Genomic DNA, 22519 nt, shown 5'->3' on the forward strand with positions numbered 1-22519 from the left:
CCCTTTCAAAGAAACCCAAATTATTTATAATGTCTTTAAAGGCTACCACATAAAATGGTTGCTATTCATTCCAAGAATATGAAGCTTACCCTGAAATGTAGGCTTATTCATACTAGCCATTCGAGGACAGTAATGTTGGCCTGGGAAGCCTTGGATGTGAACTTCCAGTGGAACTGGGCGTACTGATGGTCGGAAGTTGAACAAGCCCATCTAGAGTAAAAATGAGAGAGAAACCATTTTCAGCTTTTATATTTAAGTTATAATGTTAACTCCTCATTGCAGCTACCTAAGCCACATTATTAAATGTCTGATTTATCAGTCTTCCACACACCTGACGAATATTGAGCCAGTCGGCAAGGTCTCTGGCATTAGCTAAGGCAGTAGATAGCCCAACTATTCTAACAGGCTTTTCTGTGTGCGATGAGATGAAATTTGTTCGAGAGACAATGACTTCTAGAACAGGACCTCTTTCCTCCCCTAGGAAATAAAAGCAATGCACATTAATCATTTTAACAAATCCTGATGCTGGCTGATGCAGGTACAAGAGTCGAAGTTTATAAAATGGCTTCAGATACAGTGGTACCCACCAAGCAGATGGATCTCATCTATGATGAGAATTGTGACTTGCTTTACGTAGTTCCTATTTTGCCAGCTTCTGCTGACTCCATCCCATTTCTCTGGTGTGGTGACAATAAGGTCAGCTTTGGCAATGGATTTCATATCAGGAGTCACATCCCCTGTTAGTTCAATAACTCTGGAGAGGAATAAAAACAATCCCTTTAACTTCTCAAGTAATATGACCTTGGAAAGGCAATAATCTATCTTTCAAAATAGTATTTTATAATGCTTAAGACTACATTATCTCCCTTTGATTTCTGAAATGTTCTATGACTTGAGTCCAAAATAGGTTTCCTAAGAATTTTAAGATGATTTTCTCCCATAAAATGAAGGATGTATAAATTCAAAAGACTAACAATATAACTTTTATGCAGATAGAAAATGTGTTAAACTTAGCTATGATTGTGTTAGCAAAATCTCTGCCTTATGTGACTTTAGAGAGATGAGCTCAAGCCTTCTTCTCAATATGCTGGAATAAAACCTTTCCAATGAGGGCAAGTGTTATTAACAGAAAAGCAGGTATTGATTAAAAATATGATTATGTATAAGCTCCATTTCTTAGATTGAAATTTTCTTGATAGAGTTGAGGCAGATTCAAACATATCAGGACATACAGAAGCAAGCTGGGACAAATGTGCCACCTCATTCTGAGCAGACCCAGTTTTATAGAGAGAAAGAGGGAAATGTGGAGGCAAACTCAAAATTTAAAAAAATCACTAAACAATTTTTACATGTTTTAAAAAGGGCAAGATTAGTTTCCTAGTGTAATGTTCCCAAAATTCTTACTTATTTTCATTCATTTTTAATTTTTACTTATTATTTTGAATATGTAATATATTCATATGACTCAAAAAACATGTAGCGAATATGTCTCTGTAAGTAGGCCTACTAGCTAGTCACCCCGTGCTCATTCTGAAGCAACCATATATTCATATTCATCCCCATTTTGCAAAAACAAAGGCAGAATACTTTATTTAAAACATTTTTAGCAGTATCTCTAGAGATCATTCTTTCAATATATAAAGAGCTTTTTATAGAGCATTTTGTATTATGTGACTATATCGTAATTTATTTAGTGGACACTTGGGTTGCCTGAAATCTTGCTATTAAAAACAATACTACAATGAATAACCTCATGTAATATTTAAATATCATTTAAAATATCATGTCCTTTAAAAAATTTTTATTGTTTTGTAAATTATCTTGCCAATGAAAGTATTCATATTGAATAATTTAAAGAGTTTTATTTTTTAATCATAAAACTGGCAATATTGATACATTTTAGTAGTTATGATACCTTTTTTAATTGTATTTTTTCATTATCATTTATAACCCCTATACCCTGCTCCACCCCTCTTTCCCCGCAATTACCACACTGTTGTCCATGACCAAGAGTTCTTTCTTTTTTTTTTCTGCTAATCCCTCCACTCTCAAACCCACCCCTAGAGCTGCCAGTTCACTCTGTTTATGAGTCTGTCACTATTCTGTTTCTTAGTTCAGTTTGTTAGAACATTACTCGGTGAAATAAACCAGTCAGATAAAGACAAGTACCATATGATTTCACTCATATATGGAATCTAATGTACTATACCTTTAAATAAAACATAATGGAAATCACTGTAAAACTATTTGTTTTATGCAAATCTTTTATTTGTTGGTCCCTTTAGGTTATTCAAAGAGTATCCTTAGGAAAAAATATGAACTTACTTTTTACCAAGTTTTTCTTCTATTCTCACTTTCCAATCGTCCATTCTTTCACGTACTAGGGCCTTTAAGGGCGCAATATATACTGCCTGAAGGTGGGGGGGGGGGGGCGTGGGCAAGAAGATTCATGAACAGTGTGGTTTTGAAATGCATCTTATAATACTGAAATACTTAAAATTTGAAATTAATGGGAAGAAGTCATTACCTTAATCTACATTTATCCAAAAGTAAGACTGAAATATAGTAAGTACATCATAAAAATACTGACCAAATAAATTTTAGATATTTTGTAAAAAGTACCAGAGGTAATTTTTTAAAAACTATTTTATAGTAAAATTATCTTGTAACATAATATAAAAGAATAAAGAAAAGTTATGAGACAGTATATATTACTTAGAGAAAACTAGGTTTCAGATGAAAATAAGGTTTTCCTGGAATTATAATCAAGAGTTATCTGAGTTGTAACTTTTTGAAAAAGTTACTAATTTTAAAATTCTGAAGAGAAATAACCTGCTTGCCTAAATATTAATTTAGACTTTTATGGAAGATGCTAGTGATATGTTTATTTTATATGTTATACTTTTATTATTTTTTAGAAAGAACAAATGACCCTAATAATCAAATTTACATACAGATTATTCACTAAAAAAATACTTCTTTTCTTTCTAAAAGATTTCAAATTTAGACTAGAGCTCTACTGGTGTACTGATCACCCAATGGATCAATAACCACATAATACATTGAGAAGTAGGAAAACTTTAAACAGGGAAGAAAAGCCACTAACTGGAAGTCACTAAAAAAGGAAGTTAAAACATTTCTGAAATCACACAATCAGAAAAATGGCACATAATTCCAATCACAACATGCGAACTAGCTTTCTTTTAAAAAAACGCTGTTTTTAAGCTGTACCTCTTATTTCAAGAACACTTAAAATCCGTACTTATTTGACTTGTCATGTTATTTTATGTTACATAATGATATCATCAGGTACAGGAAAGTGGAGTAAAAGCTACCTCAACATTTCCTCTGTATAATCAAACTGTATTTGTTAAAGTACTGTATTTGCATTTCCTTCGTAGCCAAAGACTTTGGATTTTGAATCATTATATATCTTATAATTACAGCTTTGAATTAGGTATCTTAAAATGAAAATGCCGATAAAGTATAGATATCTTATTATGAGGAAAGGACATGTGAGTACCAATATGTATTTCAGAAATCGAACTAGAGGACTCCAACATTTAAAGTAAATTTTCTTGCGGCCAGCTGTTTTAATACTGATCTCCCCCTCTGCCCCCAAACCCGACACCCTCTCCACCAGCTGAAAACATTTCCTAGAAGTTTCAAAGCTGCTCATTGAGTCCTGCCAGTGTATTTAGAACTGCGTAGTACACAGTTCTAAAATGTATATGAAATGATTATGAAATGCCTTTTCTAACTGAATGTAAGATGTGATTCTTTCAAACAGACCTTTGAGGTAGGGTACTTGTTGAAGACTCTGAAAATGGCTAATTCAGCTGCAACAGTTTTTCCCGATCCAGTGGGTGCTCCAAGTAGGACATTACAGTCTGTGTGATACAGAGTATGAAATATTTGTGTCTGCACAGGGTTAAAGTGGCTAAAGTTGTACAGCGCTTCGTATGCTTCACACCCCAAAGCTGTGATCGGTAAAGGCTGAAGATCCAATAATTCTGAAAGATGCAAAAGGTACTGTTATTAACTGGAAAATATGCACAATACTGAATACTGTGTCATTAGATTAAATTAGAACAAACCTTAATTCTTTAGAGAGGAAAAAAAGCTTAACATAAATTCTTACATACTAGTTACAGATCATTTTTTCCCTATTACCACACTTATAATATTGACCCACTAGGTAACTTTTTCGGGGGGAGCTCCCCATAAGCCAACTACAATGCCATATCTTTTTTTTCCAATCAGGAAAATAATTTGAATGACAGGTGTATAAAAACATGCGTGTTATAGAACAAAACAACATCTCCTCCAATTTGTAGAAAAATGACAGCTATTCGCAAACTTTGGTATTAGAATGGTTACTATAACAAATTACTTTTGATCTATTAGACAACTGACTAAAGTGATCAAATGAACTGTTGCTGTAGCCAATGAGAACTAAAATGAACTTGAATTATCTTTTTTAATAAAGTTTTTATTTTTTAATTTGTAAATCATGTTTAGTCTATTAAGAGTTCTCAGGTTTTCCCCTTTTCCCCCCTCCACCCATCCCAGCCCCACCTCTGCTCCCACAGTCAATTCCCACTCTGTTGTCCATGTCCATGGGTCATTCATACATGTTCTTTGTCCAGTCTCTTCCCCTTCTTTCTACCATTGTCCTCTTTCCCCATCCCCTCTGGTCACTTTCAGCCTGCTCCATGTTTCCATGGCTGTGGTTTATTTTGTTCATTGGTTCATTTTGTTGAATAGATTCCATTTATAGGTGAGATCATACGGTAATTGTCTTTCATCAACTGGCTTATTTCACTTAGCTTAATAGTCTCCAGTTCCATCCATGTTGTCACAAAAGGTAGGAGTTCCATCTCTCTATAAAGAGAAAGTCTTGACCCCCATTTTTTATCTCCACTGCCTTAGGTTTGGCCCTCTTCATGTCTTAGCTGGACTTTTATAATAACTTATAACTAATCTCACTACCTCTACCTTACTTTCCCATCAGTCTTCTCTCTTTCACTGCTATGAAAGATGAAGTTGAATTATTTTAAGTTGGGTTGTGATTCAGATTCCAACAACTTTAAAGCACAGATACTTTTTAACATTAACTGAAACAATTTTGTAAAATCAATGGTTCAAGTTACTATTCAATATGTTACCTGTATGGGGAGGATGCCTCTCTGGCAGAATCAGGTGTTGAAAGTTGATAATACATACAGCCTCAGCTCCTAACCATCTGTCAGACACTGCTCGGATGTAGTATTGGGAAGGCAAAGGTTCAAAAATAGGGATTGTAAATACCAGCAGTTGAGCTTCTTTACTAATGACCTAATGTGAAACAAAGTCTAAAATGAACATAGATATTCTAATATCATAAAGGTCTTACTAGTCTATTGTTAAGACAATGGTATCTAAAGCAATATACACTAGAAAGAAAACATCTTGGATTTCTAAATAGGTGAGCTATTCAAATGCTTCAGAAACTTGTGGGTGGTTCCTTTCTGAGGATACCTGATATAACAGAAGGTAAAAGTTATACTCAATTTTCAGTATTTACACTGTATTCATCATAAATTAATGAGTCACTAATTTGTTTTTTTAATCAAAATTTCCCAAACTTTAGTCATTCAATTACTTAACTGTATGATTTTCATTTAATATTTTTGTTTAAATTAGATCACTTCATTAAGTGGAAAAACAGAATCACTTGCCATAATAGAAGGTAATTATGAAGACAAAGGCAATGAAAACAAAACATTGCTATGAAATTCTACTGCTGCCCACCAAGGTTCCAAGCCTGAAGCTTTCTTTCTCTTTGGTATAGGACTGAGGCATCATCCAAGTCAAGTATCTAGAATCAAACTGAGTCTTTTGGGATTTATGGAGAATTTTAAAAGGAACGCCTTATGTGATAATTATTGTTTTTAAATTATATCTGAATAGTGAGAGTTGTGAAATGTTAATTTGAAACTTATCTTTTGCCTTTTGTAAGGAAATGAATTGATGGACCCATTTAAGACTCTCACTCTATCATGTCAGGGGGGTTTTCCCCACCCCCTCCACAGCAGGAGCGGGGCTTGACTGTGATGGGCTTGAATCATCCCCCCTCCATCCTTCCCCTGTCCCCACTCCAGTAAAAACTGTCTTCCACAAAACTCGTCCCTGGTGCCAAAATGGTTGGGGACTGCTGTACTATGTGTCTCCTGCCTTTTTGGACTTTCATCCCCCGCCCTTTCTCCAATCTTTTTGCCACGGTAGTTATTTAAATAAAGCTGTTTTTGCATTTAAAATTTTTTAAAAAATCACAATGTGACTCAATACTATTTAGTACAGTGGTAATTATGTAGCACCTAAAGTTTGTTATTTCCTATTTATTTAATTTAATTTATTTTTATATTATTTATCCCACCTATTTGACATATTCCATCCTTCTGGAAGCCATGCTTTAAACAATGATAAAGATTATAATTCAACTTCTCAAACTAAGATCAGATTGAATATATCAATACTGTAACATTTGTTTTCGTTTAAAATCACACAGAAACTTGAAAAAGCTTTAATGAAATTAGAAATTATAGAGAATAAGTAAAAGCAGAAATTATTAGTTTATATTTTCTATTTATAATAGCAACATAAGCATATAGCCATACATAAATATTTACCTGTTTTTTAAGAACTAGAAAATACTCTGAATGATAAATATGATCATTTGAAGGATCTTCTACCCAAATCCACCAGGGTTCTCCTACTGTCCCATGGACCTAGAAGAAAAACAGTATCCTTATACTATGTATATTTTGACTCAAGTAAGGAAAATACTGTTGTTTGTATATCCAGCACCTACTGTTTTTATCAGCTTTATTGATATATCAAAGTTTACATTTAAGTTATAGAGTTCAATGGTTTTAATATATTTACAAAGTTGTACAATCATCTCTATAATCTAATTTTAGAACATTTTCATCGTCCTAAAAAGAAAACTTGTACCCATTATCAGTTACTACCTATCTTTCCCCATTCCCCCAACTTCCAACCCTTGACATCCATAATCTGCTTTTTTTTCTCTATAGATCTGTTTATTCTGGACATTGCATATAAATCATTTAATATGTGGTCATTTTATAGGGAATCAGCTAATATGTGGTTTTACAACTTGGCTTCCTTTACTTTCTATAATGTTTTCAAGATAATTCCTATTATAGTACACATCAGTACTTCATTTCTTTTTATAGACAAGTCATATTCCATTGGATAAATTAAATACCATCTTTTGTGTATTAGTTCTTTTTCCCCTCCTTTTTCCCTAACAAAGCCCAGCCTTACTCAGTATTCATCTCTCTTTCAAGTGACTCAGGAGAAGGTGACCTCATTTCCTAGAATAGTTTTGATTAGAACAAGTCAATCAGCTATGGCACCACCCCTTGCCCCCGCCCCCAACAAGTTGTGGTAAAGGACAGGCACATGACCAATAATGGCCCAATTAGACTAAAGAAGAGGTCTTACAGCCCTTGCTTTGGGCTGGTGCAATGGGGCATTCCCCTCTCTCTTTAAATATGAACAGAAAAGTATGAAAACATTTGACAAGAGACTAACAGTGTCAGGAGAACAAAAGGAGGCAAAGATCCTGAGCCCTGAATGATACGGTGAAACAGAAGACTCAGTCATCTTTAGGGCCTATTCTACTTGTAGACATTTTATTGTGAAAGATAATGTGTTTTCTTGTTTAACAGTTTGAGGGAGTCATGTATTTTATTCTTACAGCCAAGAGCATTCTAACTAAGAGAGTTAATTATAAAAACAATTAAATACTCCTCTTTTTACTGGTGAATTAAACCAAATTGTGAGAGACTTATTGTGGATACTGAAAGAAGAAAACTAGGTAAAAAAAATATGAAACTTTTATGCATTTCAAAAACATTCTATTAAACATAAAACTTGAAAAATGAGTTTATGGTTAACTATAATTTTATATTTAACTTTTGATTTAAATATTAAATATAATTTTACATCATCTGGTCCTCACAGAAATTCTATGAGAAAGATAATTATTAGTATAATGTTTACAGATGAGGAAACTGAAGAAATTAAAGGTTATATCACTTTAAGACCATGGTAGATTTGGGTAAGGACTATGGCTGTGTAATTTTAGAGCATGTTTTTAATAAAATTCATTTACATTAAAGATATACTAATGTCATATAAATCAGAAGGTATTTGTATCCACTTAACTAGACCTTATAGTAAACATGTAAAGTAAATATTCCTATACTACAATTACTGATTTACTTGTCTTCCCTCACTGGCTTCTTGAAAGAAAGGAGTGAATCTTATTTGCATATCTATAACTCTACTGTACTCTCTACATAGTAACTGGTACAAAAATAGACCTTAAGAAATATTGATTGAAGAAGAGAATCCATGGATCTTTCTTCACATGTATATAAAAACATCAAAGGTATTAAGAAAGAACAGAAGAAGGGGTAAAAACAGAAGTGGGAAAGTGATGGGAGCCAAGGAGGACATTTTCAAGGACTATGTATAGTGCTGAATGTTCACTTAGGTAAAGAATGTAACTATGAAAAAGCCATCTATTATGGCAACCAGTCAGTCTTTGGTGATCCTTGATTGAAGTAGTAGTCTCAGCAGGAAAGAAGCAGGTGACCAGGAGGAAATACAGAATGCTCTTTGTACAAGTCCAATGTAATGTTAAAGAAGAGAATGATAATATAAGGATATAAAAAGGGCTCCTTCAATATGGAGAATCTTGAGTTTTTAGTAGGCCAAGATGACAGTATTAGAGATGGAAAAAACGAAGACAACAGAGAAAAATGAAAGAAGATAGAATTAAGCAAAGGCCTAATGCAGTTGAATTCACTAAATGATTGTTCAATGTTGAGATTTTAGGTGACCTAGATGTTCTGAAGAGGTCTCATGGTTAACATATTAATATATTATACCACACATTCTTCTCGATGATGAGAATAAATAATTATTACAATGTTTTAAATGACTCTTTAATATATATTTTTGAGAGAATTTTCTAAATGCCTTAAGGACAGATGTAAGGAGGTACAATTGAAGCTGCAGCAGAGACATTTTTGCTTAACATTGAGATAGACATTTTCCTTTTCTACCTGATCATTCCACGTGAAATCAGCACAGACACTGAGTGTCACTCGGAGTACAGTCCGTGTGATGGGCTGAATGGAAGCTTCCATTGTAACAGAAGGAATCTGATGAACACATTGTTTGACCTTGAGTCCAATATTCACATGATGCAGCATGTGACCTGCAAGGAAAACATCACATAGAAGAAACGTGTCCAACAGAATAAAAGCAATATAATCTGACTTGTAAATAGGATTTCAGAGAAGGTGATTTTATTGCTTGTTTTATGATTTGCTACGTAGAATAGCTGACATTCTTGACCTGGCATGTTTGAATATTTTGTAATAGTTAACTTGAATTAGCAATTCATAGCTCTGAAAACCAGTATCAAGGTTTCTTCAGCTATTAATAGAGTTCTTAAAATTACTGAGACTTACTAGAACTACTATAAACGGTTTTTCTTTTCTTCTAGTTAGTTTATGACACATTATAAAAATATTTAGTGTTTTTTGAAAATAGCCATTAATTTATTCAAGGTCTATTTCAGAACTTTATAGCCATGATGGGAAATGCTTTAATAATAAAACAACTCATCCATCCATACCCATTTCCAAAAAACAAAGATAAAATATTAAATATGGTCAATCTGGCACAAAATTAACCACATTAACCACTACACATATTTTTCATAAATTATCAGATTCTAAGATAGAGATACGTAGGTGAGGCCCAGGGTGGGGTGGGGAGTCACAGATAAATGTGACTTACTATAAACATTTTCCTACTCTAGTCCAAGTAACTAAGTGGGAATAGGTTACATATATATATATTACATATGCATATTTAATTTTATTTTTCAATTACAGTTTACCTTTTGTGTTATAGTATCAATATTTCTTATATGTCTTGGCTCTTCATAATAATATTTTTTAAAGAACAGTTGTGAATGAATCAAATGTTTTATATTCATCCAAATTTGAAACTAAAGCATTCTTCCTTATTTTGATAAAACATTTACAAGTCAAGGAACATGTACAAAGGACTCATGGACAAGGACAATGGGGTGGGGACTGTCTTTGAGAGTGGGGTTGGTTGGGGCAGGGGAGAGCAACTGGGAGATAAATGGGGACAACTGTAACTGAACAACAATTAAAAAAAAGAAATGGTATACTTCCAAAAAAAATTTATACATGTTAACCCATTGTGAATACTCTCAACTTTTACAGTTAATATCTTTAATTTCTCTTTATTCATACTGATGCTTCCCTTCTGTCTTAGATGTATTCTTCTCACTACAAGTGAAATAACTATCTCAGCCTCTCTTCACATCTTTGGATCTTTAGCTAGCAGCAATCCTCCTTCTTACTTTTCTTCAGCCCGACTCTCTTCACGTGGAGTACCTACTCATTTAGAATCTGAAATATTACCCAGTCAAAGGATTATATATTTGTTCAATTAAATGTTAATGTACATGAAAATATATATACAAAATATTTTTTCAATACTATGTGAAAAAAGCAAAAGGCCAAATGCTATTTGGCCTGATAACAATGGTGACAATGGAGTTTAAAGATGCATCTGTGTGTAATGATGAAGTTCATTTAGAAACTCTGAAGAAATGCAGAATTTAGTGACATTTAATTTTTTGCTGTGATACAGCTGATATACATAACGAAATAATTTGAAATGAATTAAATATTAAGAAATAAATTGAGGATAAATCTTTTTTGACTAATTTTCATCACATCATTCTATATGTAAAACACTCAATGGTGTGACAACCTAAACTCCATAAAATTTGGAGGAACTTCTATTAGAATTTAGATAAATGAAAAAAATTTTCATACACAAACCCTCCACCCCCTAATTTCACCCCCCGCTGCCCTATGAGTCTGTCCCCATTTTCCTTGTTTGTTCATTAGATTCCACATATTAGTGAAATCATATGGTACTTGTCTTTCTCTGACTGGCTTATTTCACTTAGTACAATGTTTTCCAGATTTATCCATACTGCTGCAAAGGGTAAAATTTTCTTCTTTTTTATAGCCGAGTAGTATTCTGTTGTGTAAGTGTCCCATAGTTGTTTTATCCACTCATCTACTGATGGACACTTGCTCTGCTCATTGGCATGGCCAACAGTGTAGTGATTGCTGGAGGGGGAAGGGAGTATAAGGAGGCTAAAAGGTTATATTAAAAAACACAATAAAGATTAAAAGTAAAAAAAAAAATAAAATAAAATAAAAAAGAAAACAAAATAAAAAAGATAAGAAAAAGAAAGAAGGTGGGATGGGTAGAACTCTCATGCATTCCACATGGATAAGTGAGTGCAACAAATTAGACACTGGTAAGTAGAATCTATTTTTTGTGAGCTGAGGTAGAAAGGGAGGGAAGAACCAAATGAGTACTAAATACCAGGAGACACCGAGGCACGTAGTACTCAGGAGGCTTCAGTTTGACAGGACAGATGCCCAGTGCATTACCCAGAATTCAGGCTGTGTGAACCCCCATCCAATTTGAATCTAATGCTAAATATGTTGGCCCCTCCACTGCTTTCACCTTGCTCCTCACTGTGCATTTTACATTTACTAAAAAAAAACCATGTGATTTGAGGATCTGAAAAATAAAATAAAATAAATTTCATAAAAAGGATAATTTATCTTAAGTAATGTGAAAATTCACAATACTTTCTTTTTACATCTAGTAAAATATTTCAAATGCACAGAACAACATATTAAAACACTTTTGCTTCCTTCTTACCGATTTCATCTTTCCTCATGTCTTTTAGCTTATCCACAGTAAGATTTTTCTCTTCTAATCTTGTTAGAATGTGTGGTGGTAAGACTGAAAACTGTCTCAAAGGGCTAGCCCAACCCCAGAGCCGCTTGTCAATGACTTTACTAAGATTCAGGAGCCTGTAGGTCATGGCAGGCCAACGTTTTCGCAGAGCAATTTCAAAGAGAGCACGGACAATTCTAGCTGCATTCTGAAGAATAAAAAGGGGAGACTGCTGGTTAGATAACATGGGCTTTTAAACCTGTCAATACATTTATTATTCAGACTCAGTTTCAAAAGAAGTATGTCAAGATGCATCCTTTAATTGTGGGCAACATCTATTCTCATATATACCTAATTATTTTCATACACAATAATAACCACCTCCTTCGTATATATGTGGAAGTTAGCCTGTTTAACTTTCAGAAGGTAGTCTTATTTCCAAGTTCTCAGGAAGCTCCACCCTTACCCCCTAAATACTAACGAAGCAGGAAGAGACAAAAGGCACTCGACGCATTTAGGGGGCTGTGGAGGCCATCTGGAATATAATAGCCTAGTATAGTGAGATGATTAAACTTACAAGGCTACTTAGAGAAATAAGGAAGACTCTGGGATATAGTCAGGGAGAAAAATTAGTGAGAGGAGGGTGACGAAGTAAATATAAGTACAGCTACCTATGTTAATGACTCCCTATAAACTAAGCAGTATATTAACTGCTTTACATATATTACCTCATTTACTCTTTATAACAACTGCATTTGATTGGTCCTGCTATTATAATTTTATAGATAAAGATACTGAAGCTTGGTGAGGTTAATAATCTGAGCAAGGTCACACAGTTGGCATCAGAGTATCTCTTCAAAGCCAGATCGAAACAATTCTAAACTTAAGCCCAATATTTTAAATTCAGTGGTCTGAAAATAATCTCATCAACAGACATATAGAAAGTTATAATGATTAAAGACATTTTCCCCATCTCCACAGTTAGTTGCTATTTGTTTTGCCTCCTTCCTTCTATCATTAACATTGCAGATTGTTTTATTGAAGATTGTTTTTAAAATCATGAACTTGGAGACATTTTATAGTATCTAATGATATCTGTACTTCAAAATAAAGAATGTTAAATCTGATTAACATCATAAAAGATGAAAAAGTACAGATTTTAAATAGCAAGCAGATGATCCAGCTTGAAACTATGATGGTAGAAGTTATGGACCTCAATTTTACATTTTACATGAAATGTGTATTTGTCTTTTAACAAATCAACTATTTTGTTCAGTGTTAGAAAAAAAATATGGTATTTAGAGCTATGAGGAAAGTTCTGATATCCATTAAAAACAATAAGATGGCTCTTACTAGACCCAGAGAATGATAAATAAAATGAACATTTTGATTATTACATCTATCAAATAGGTTTTTTAAATCACTATTCCTGTTACTCTTGTAAAAAACTGCCAAACTAATTTTCCCACTGTGTTTGAAAGTATGTAATTTGTTTTTAACTCAGAACCCACAGTTGTTTCCTTGAAGCTAAAAAGAAATGGAAGGGAAAATCCCATGTGACAGGATACAAACAAGACATTCTATCTAGAATGATATAAATTGTGTGGGAATAATGATCCAAGTCTCTGACACGTACAGTTTATAGGGATAAATCTCGGCTTTCTAAAATAAAATCATAGGATACTTGAGCCAAGGATTTTTCTTAGGAGCTGAGAGAATGGAGTTAAAGAAATAGAGCAGTACCATTTTACAGAGCCGAGGAAGTGCTTGGGGAACTACTGACGGCCTAAACTTAAAATATAAATAAACTCAATAATCATTTATTTATAAATTCAAGGATGATAAACCCATAATAGCTATTGAAGAAAACCAGGGATGCTTTGAAATATATCCTTGATGTTCTGATACTGACTTTCTGGGTACCAATGATGAAGAAACGGTAAATACTATATTGTAAAGCAATTTGTATATCAGTCTCTGATAATATCTTCATAATTTTAAAGCATAAATAAGCAGAAATGTGGGTAGATTTCTCATCTAGAATCTAGTAAAGCTTTACATTTTAGTTAAATCATTAACTATTTCAACGTAAAATCATAAGAAAATAAATATTGTATTATTTTTTAGAAAAACAAGAAGTTAGAAACAATGGTTACTATAAAGCTATGGGGTTTACAGAATATATAAAGATTTTCTGTGACGGAAACATCTTATTCAAGATGCAAAAAGGAAAAAAAAGTTTCCAAATCACCTGGTGTCTTAGTTACATTAATTAAGTTACTGTATTCATTCAAATTATTTGCCAATACATCTTGGTTCATGTTTGTAAATATTTCATGTTTATAGTGGTATCAAAGCATTACTTGGTATTCATGGCAGTTTATATTAATTTAATACAAAAATATATTTTGTATATTAAGTCCCTGAGCAAAATTATAAACCTAAGATGTATATCGATTAAGCTTTTATTTCTCCTTAATGTAGAAGAGGAATTATTCAATAAAAAATAATGAAAATGGTATTCTTTTAAACTAAAGTATGTTTTTTAAAAAACATGTCTGTAAAGGAAACCTCTCATTTGAAAGGTAAATAATACAAAAAAAACCCAACTCTTTACATGGACCTTAAATATAAACACATAAACATTATGACGTTTTATACTACGGTATTTTTCAAATACGGTATTATTATACATTAAATAAGCTGTAATTTAGAGAATAATTTTCTTTCAGTCCTCAATTTTTAAGTATCAACAGTAGAGAAGAAATAATTTTTTTAACCAGAACCTTATACTAAACATATGGTCTGAGGTATATTTAGAAAGCCTTATTTACTAATAAAAATCTTTGTTTATATTTCTAATGGTTGGGGAAAGGTATAATGGTCCCACAATCTTTGCTTTTTTTCCTTAAAATTTCTTGTATTATTGCCTTTTGTAAGCAAAAGAAATAAACATTATCATTTAAAGTAAAATAAATCAGATATTGAGAACTTTAAACTCTAAAATAAAAATAACAGCAATATTAAAGAGCCAAACTAACCACCAGATTCTACCTCCATTCCTAATCTAATAGCTTAGATGGCATAAAAGATGTACAAATTAAACAGAACCAGTTCTAGGATAAAATAGTAATCTGATAGGATGAAGTAATTCATTGAGTCTCTAAAAGTAAACAAGAGAGAAAAAATGGGAAGAGAGTAATATTCTTACCTGTGCAACATATGCAGAATCTGATATAAGGGAGAAACTGTCCATCTCACCTCGGCTGATATAAGTTTGAAGCAGGATATTTATTTTCCCATAACTGTTCTCTACACCCCCAGGAGCTGAGAGTTCACAGAAATTGCTTAATAAGGCTTCTAACTCCTCTATTTCCTCTTCTCTGACCTGGAAGGATCAATGTTTTTATAGGATTATTTGGGCTTATTTACTGAAGTTTTTCATTGAAGTAAAACCACATTTCAAGTTTAAAAAGCAGTTTCCATTTGTATTTTCCTTTATATGCTAAAATAACAGTAACTGTTTTCAGGTAGCTAATAACATAAAATAAGAAATTATCTTGAGGTTGACACAATTACATTTTCTTATTCATCACCAATATTAAAGTTGCCATTGACATATAAAAATTTGATATGCCACAAAAATTAAATCCTCTGACCTCACCATCTTTCATTTGATGAGACTGCACATTTTATTTGACCAGAGTAAAACCTCTGCCCAAACGGATTAGGACAAACTTGATTTATCTCCAAATGCATTCATTAGAGTCATATATTTTTATATGGTATAACACATTCATAGCTTAAAGCTCTGAAGTACTATGATTCAAAGTATTAGAGTTTTCACTGTTAATAAGATTATACTATAATATGGGTACAGAAATATTCAGATCTAAGTTTGAATCTTACATGTCCTTCATATTTTCTTTAGTGAACTTCATATTGCAAATAAACCAAAATCTACATATTATATTCTCCGATAGTTTCATTATTTGAAAACCTACTTAAATTACATTTGATTTGCAGTAGAGAGCAAAGAATGATGGCAGGTATGACATAATATAATCTAGGATAATGGCCATTGTTGATAAAATGGAAGAACATTGCTGGTACTGCAAATGTGAAGTGCCATACAGCTCACAAAATATCAGGGATAACAATACAATTACTTATTAGCTTTTATAAATGAATGAATACATATGTTATATGCATTTGATTCAAGCTTCAAGTAATCTTACCTTGATTTGCTCAAATTCTTCAGCTTTGGAGACTATAGCAAGGATATCACTTTCTGTTTTGTGAGCATCGAAGAGTTCATTGAAGGTCTACCAAGGTAAGTGTTATATGTGATTAAAATAGAAGGTCCAATAAAATATTTTAAATTAAAAACATGACTGTAAATCACACACTCTTAGAGAACATTTGAGCCTTGACAATACAGAGTTATGATGTCTGTGGCATACTATTCCAAATCACTGCTTATTTATCAGACACTAAAAAGTATTCCTAAAATAGAGTTAGCTAGAGAAGACCCTTCTTTAGAAACAAAAAGGGCAATAAATCACTTAACAAACCTACATTAATATCTAAAAAAAATGTTCAGCATAGAATTATGATTTTGGCTTATTTTCAAAATAGGCATATGGAAATCTACCATTCACCAAATTTAAATTAACAATGCATCTTATGAAATTCAGAGAGGAATAACTAAAAAGATGTAACCTGAAGATTTTGGTGACAATGCTACAATATTACTAATGAAGGCATATAGAAATTCAGGAAAATGGGAAGAAAAAAATCAGTAAAAGGCCACATAGAATAAAAAGAAAGCTGAATAAAGGCACAATTTCCGAAAGAGAGTGGCAAACAAGTTTAGGATGTAGTCTGACACCAACACATTATCAGGTGGATTAATGGGAAAGGTTACTTAGTGGACAAAATGGATGGATGTTAAAGGCATAAGCACATGTCAAGTAAGTACAAAACTTAGATTTCACATAGACCTAGCTTTTCATATTTATGAAGCAATTTCACTTTAGTGATTTCTATTAACACTGTGATTGAAAAATAATTTTAAATACAAAAATAAAAATGAATAAAATTTAAAAAATCCAACTTTCTCTAAGAATAAAAAGTAAAAATTCATCTTAACCCGTGCCTCTCTTTTCAAAGTTAAGTCCATTCCCCACAGGTGATCACTGTTCAGTATTCCTGTGCATTAACATATATATGTACATACATATGCATATAAACATACATAAAGACACACACGTATTCTTTAACGTGTAAATATTATAGTAGCACCTGGTCTAGTCTTACATAACATTGTGTCAAATGGCAACAAGCAAGGTTACAATTATGTAGTCAAAATTACATTTACAATTCTAATACTTTTTCTAATTCTTCTTTAGTCAGTGTTTATCAATGACTTTCAATTATTTTTCAACTTTGTATTCAAAGATATCATTAAGCCATCACTTCCCAGTTAAAATTATTTGGGCATTCATTCCATAGGTCTCACCAACATGCTCAGCTGTATCAGCTTCAGTGTATCTCCTGCTTGGGATATATTTATTGAACAAGATGGCAAGGGGTCCTTAATATTTAAAGTCTTATTTTTTTCTTGTCTTTACTGAGTATATGCTATTGAATTCACTGTGTTAAAAGCATTCTGTTCTAATAACAACTTGCATTATTGTGCATTAATCCTCTATTTGCACATCTAAAAAATATCTGCATTACATAGTAAGCATACTATTGTATTTGTTCCATTCAGTTTAATACCTCAATGGTGTTGTATTTAATATAGTAGTGGCTGGCAGTTCTACCCAAATCAGTAGAGGAAAAATATCCCGTTCGTTCCTCAAAACGAATCATCCTAGCTTTGTCTAGTTTTCGTCCAACTTCAATGACCAACTGTTCCCGATGCTTCGCTAGTGTCGGGTCAATCTATGGGGAAGAAATATATATAAACACTTCAGTATTTCTTTAGATAATCATCATTTTCTTTAGAGTTACATATACCTGTTTATGAAAACTAACATTTTTGTTTTAGTTAGAATAAACTTTTTTATTACAATTTTAAAGAAGTATGTATTATAAATTTAGGACATAACTAAAAACTATTTTATTCATTAAATACATCAAATAAACCAAAATTTATTTGATTTGAATAGATTATAGCTATAAAATTCATTAAAATTATCAATCTGGATATTATCTTCAATCTAAAATTCTTACATGGTCTTAATCTTTAAGATTCTAAAAATTAGAAATCAGCTATAAGAAAAAAATGTCTTCTCCCTCCCATACTTAAAAGTAAACAGGGATATTAAAATATCAAACCATGTTCTTATTTTATCAGTATAAATGGAAAAATGATAGTGAGGATGCTTTCCTCTGTCAAAGTATACAAAAATAAATAAAAAGTTATCCTTTCAAAAGTAAGGTTTTAGGGTTCTAGTAGTTTTCATAAGTGCTGACGGGAAAACCCATTTTTCCCAATAATAATAATAATAATAATAATAATAATAATAATAATAATAATAGAAGCAAAGAGTAAAATAAAGCAATAACAAGTTTTAAATAGTTTAGAAACTATTATATCAGTCTTTTTCCTAGTACAAAGAACATTTATTAACAAATATTCTTGTTACTACATGAGAAAGTAACATGCACACAAGCAAGGTCCTAAAGATCACTCTCTGGTCATGAGCAATAAAGTAGAATGTGAACTTCAAAGGGTATACAACTAAAATAAATTTAAAAATCAGAAAAATGAGGTAAAATAAAAATGTACTCTAAGGAAGTAAGGCAGAGTCAAGAATTATATTAGCAAATACAAAGTCTTAAGTATTTGCTACAACTGGTACACTACATGCGTCCAGTCTAATGAAACCATTTTATTAATCACATATTACAAACCATTTAAAATATGTTAAGCTGGATGATCTGTGTTAATTTATGAGTATTGTGGTTACAAATTCATATTGAGTAATAAAATGAAAACATAAGTTAAACGAGTAGAAAGGTAAGGTTCTCTGAATTGTGAAGGCAGTAAAACCATGTATCTCAGAAGAAAAAAATCCACTTTCCTTATACTGGAAAATTATACAAAAAATGACTGATGATATTAATCTAGTACTTAAAAATCAATTGATGTGTTTATGTTGTGCCAAGAATTGAGATGGCTTAGTCTATGAAAATACATGTTATATTTTGTTTTATTTTACCCCCCCTTCAGTATATTTTAATAGTGCCACTGACTATTTTCACAAAGCCTGTATTGGTTATCAGAACAGCTAGTATCATATTCTTTAAAATTTTTGAGGCTTACATGTTATAATGCACCTATATTTTAAAGCTGAGAATAATCTGGCTGTAGAAGAAGTTATCCATTTGAAGAACTGCATATATTTGATTGGAGAAGAAAGGTAGCTGAATTCCAATTACAGTACACATAAGTATAAAAACAATGATTTCATGTTAGCAGCTTCAGAACTAGTTGCTGCTGTTACTTTTCTTCCCCCACCCCCAGATCTTAAGTTTCAATTTTTCCATGGTCACATCTACTGTAAAGGAAAAGGAAAATTTAAAAAAAAAGCAAGATTGGCACTGCTTTAAAAGAATATAAATAAAAACTAAGTTATTGTTATTATAGGAAAACTATAATTCTAAGTTGAATTGTTTCTTTGCTAATTTTTACTTAACACAAGTGAATTTCCATATGATGATCGTGAAATAATGTTTTCATTAGAGAACAACTGGAATATATCTGTAATTAGGAAGCATTTACAGTGTATAAAGCAGAGTTCCAAAGAAAAGACAAGATCTCACAGAATCTGTAAGCCATGTGGACCACACAACTGTAGGGCTCATAAGAACAGCTGCTACCACATGCATCTCATTCTTAAGTCTTTGTGCACAGAACTGATCCCAACCTCCAAACTATTAAAGATAATAACTCCAATGTATTATTCAGATATATTTATAGTATGTCTGGTACAAGAGATACTATAAATAAAGTGGAATAATTGCAGAGGGCAAATTTAATTTTCCTTAGTATTTTCTAAAAAAGGTTAAAGCTCTTTGTTTTTCTTCCAGCTACCTAACTCTTTTCAGATGAGGCAGGAGTAGCAAATATTTATCCTCATACCATGAAAGGATTACAGAACTAAAAGGAAGGCTTGATTTCTTTTATTTACAGATGAGTTTTCTACCTGATAAGCCTTGTGACTGATGCCATATACTAATGGATTTGCTCTCATCCGTACATAAAGATAAGTGTAACTTATCCACTTCACTGCTTCTTCCACATTAGTAACTGTTCCCAGAGCAATCTGCAAATCAAAAATATAACAGAAATTAAACTAACCCATTAAACTTGAATATAAACAGTACATCAAAACTTAATTGTCAAAAATTAAGTTTTTAAAACACATCACCACTATGCTATAATTAAAAGGTATAGAATAATTATTGGGCATGACACTTCTCCAATTAATTAAAAATCAGTCCTGCCTCATTTAATTGAAAACAGTACATTAGAAATGCTGTTTTCCAAAATTGAACTTTCTTAATATTATGGCATTTGATTATTTTTCCATAAATGGGGTTTAATTCTGTATAGCATTAAAAACATTCTGGTATTCATTTTTCTTCTTTCTTCCGTCTTCTTTTGGTTTCATTTTATGTGATCACACTACTGAAATTTTAAATGTAAATTCACCATAATCATAATATTGCTAAGTCTATTGTGATTTTATGTATTATCATTACCAACACAACAGAGGGCATAACATTAGCTTTTACCTCTCAAAATACCCATTTGCAGGTTGGGTAGTATAAATATACAATATAAATATAATGGAAAATGCAATCATTCCTGCAACAACAAAGTGGATTTTATTGGGATTTATACATATTAATAATACATTCACTTTAAGAAACATGCAGCAATTGGGAATGGTTTTAATATTGTATTGGTAAACTTAAAGGAGCTTATGAAAAAAGGAGATATTTATACATTTGAATTATAATAACCACTGGTTAATACATTAAATTATATTATAAAAGGAAATACAATTTTAATATAGCACTTTAATGTAGTTGTAACACATTAACTTCATAAAACAAAAAGCTAATTTAAAAACATAACACGTAAGATCTGTATAATAAAGAGAATAGAAGTATTAGAAAATGTTAACACAGAATGATAATGGAAAGTTTTCTTAAAAATACATTTTCTTAGCCATTGTATCTATACATAGACATTTTGTTTTTATTTAAAGTGTTCATTTTAATTTAAAAATTCACTGAAGTTGTGAAACTTCATAGCTGTATAATTTTTCTTGAACCTTTAGCTGAAAAATTTTTTTTTACCTGTCAATACTTTAACCAAAGGGAAGAGATATTCCCTACCTAAATAATTAAATTTTAGAAGGGGAAAAAAAAAAGCCTCTTACTTTATTACTGAATATTAAAGAAAATAAAAACCTTTACATTTGTTTCATTTCCATATCATAATTTTAAATTCTGTGTACCTAATTTTCTGAAATAAATATGTGAATGCTTAGCTAAGGTTAGTTGAAGAGGAGCTATAGCATTATATGTATGATTATAATGTTATATCATATTATGCCATTAAATAGAGAAATGACCAAAAATGAAAAAATGATAAGGCATAATTTGACTATTGGCTTTTAAATTTATGCTATCCTAAGAAAAGTCATACAAAGAAAGATAAATACTGGATGATTTCACTTATATGTAAAATCTAAAAACATAGAACTCATATAGATAGAGAGTAGAATGGTGATTGCCAAGCGGCTGGGAGAAGGGGAAAATGGGAGATGGCCAAAGTGTACAAACTTTCAGTTATAAAAAGAACATATTCTGGGGATCTAATGTACAGCATGATGACTACGGTTAATGCTGTATTGTGTACTTGAAAGTTGCTATGAAAACAGAGCTTTAATGTTCTCATAATAACAACAACAAAAGGATCATTATGTGAGGTGAAGGATATATTTACTATTGTGGTAAACATTTCAAAATATATACATTTATCAATTTGTCTATTGCACTCAATGCCTTAAACTTATACATATGCCAATTACATTTCCATAAAGCTGGAAAAAATAAATTTTCACTAATATACTTACAAATGACTAAACCATTCATAATAGAGGCAAATATATGCATTTTCTAAAATGTGAACTGTAATATTTGCTACAAAATGCAGCGTAACAAAAACTTAAATGTAAGCCAATGAGGGATTTGTACAAATTCTTAAATACTTTAAAATAAGAAAAACATCTTCTAGTCTGCTTGGGTAAGGGACACTAGCTTAATAGTGTCCCTCATTTGTGATTCTATTATTTGACAGTCAAAATTGTGTAAATTCCCTTATGACCTATATATATTTTAAAATACCATGTCACTCTTAACAGGAGAAAACTTTTATAAAAAAATTATTATTTTCAAAATCAGACACAACAAATTAATATTAGTGGTTATCAATTGACAGTAATGATTAGATTAAAAAGGAGAAAGTAGGCATTAAAGACTGGCTCAAATAGTGCAATCTTCCAAATGTTTACTAAAAAGAAACAGACTACCAAGGAAA

General features: G+C 31.7%; 1 protein-coding gene across 1 annotated transcript in view; it reads right to left on the bottom strand.

The window, feature by feature from the left end:
* ASCC3 (activating signal cointegrator 1 complex subunit 3) overlaps window positions 1-22519 on the bottom strand; it is a 314121-nt gene that overhangs the window by 112850 nt on the left and 178752 nt on the right. The window contains exons 17-29 of the mRNA XM_054569760.1: window positions 20112-20231; window positions 17677-17841; window positions 16131-16217; window positions 15104-15280; window positions 11875-12100; window positions 9144-9298; window positions 6672-6770; window positions 5169-5337; window positions 3793-4013; window positions 2326-2411; window positions 588-754; window positions 332-477; window positions 90-210 (exon numbers count right to left, since the gene is read on the bottom strand). Of these exons, the coding sequence (XP_054425735.1) occupies window positions 90-210; window positions 332-477; window positions 588-754; window positions 2326-2411; window positions 3793-4013; window positions 5169-5337; window positions 6672-6770; window positions 9144-9298; window positions 11875-12100; window positions 15104-15280; window positions 16131-16217; window positions 17677-17841; window positions 20112-20231 (1939 nt within the window). The remainder of the gene's footprint in view (window positions 1-89; window positions 211-331; window positions 478-587; window positions 755-2325; window positions 2412-3792; window positions 4014-5168; window positions 5338-6671; window positions 6771-9143; window positions 9299-11874; window positions 12101-15103; window positions 15281-16130; window positions 16218-17676; window positions 17842-20111; window positions 20232-22519) is intronic.

The sequence above is a fragment of the Pteronotus mesoamericanus genome, unplaced genomic scaffold (genome assembly GCF_021234165.1).
Source record: "Pteronotus mesoamericanus isolate MK-2021 breed Mesoamerican mustached bat unplaced genomic scaffold, CSHL_Meso_final contig_20, whole genome shotgun sequence".
NCBI lineage: Eukaryota > Metazoa > Chordata > Mammalia > Chiroptera > Mormoopidae > Pteronotus > Pteronotus mesoamericanus.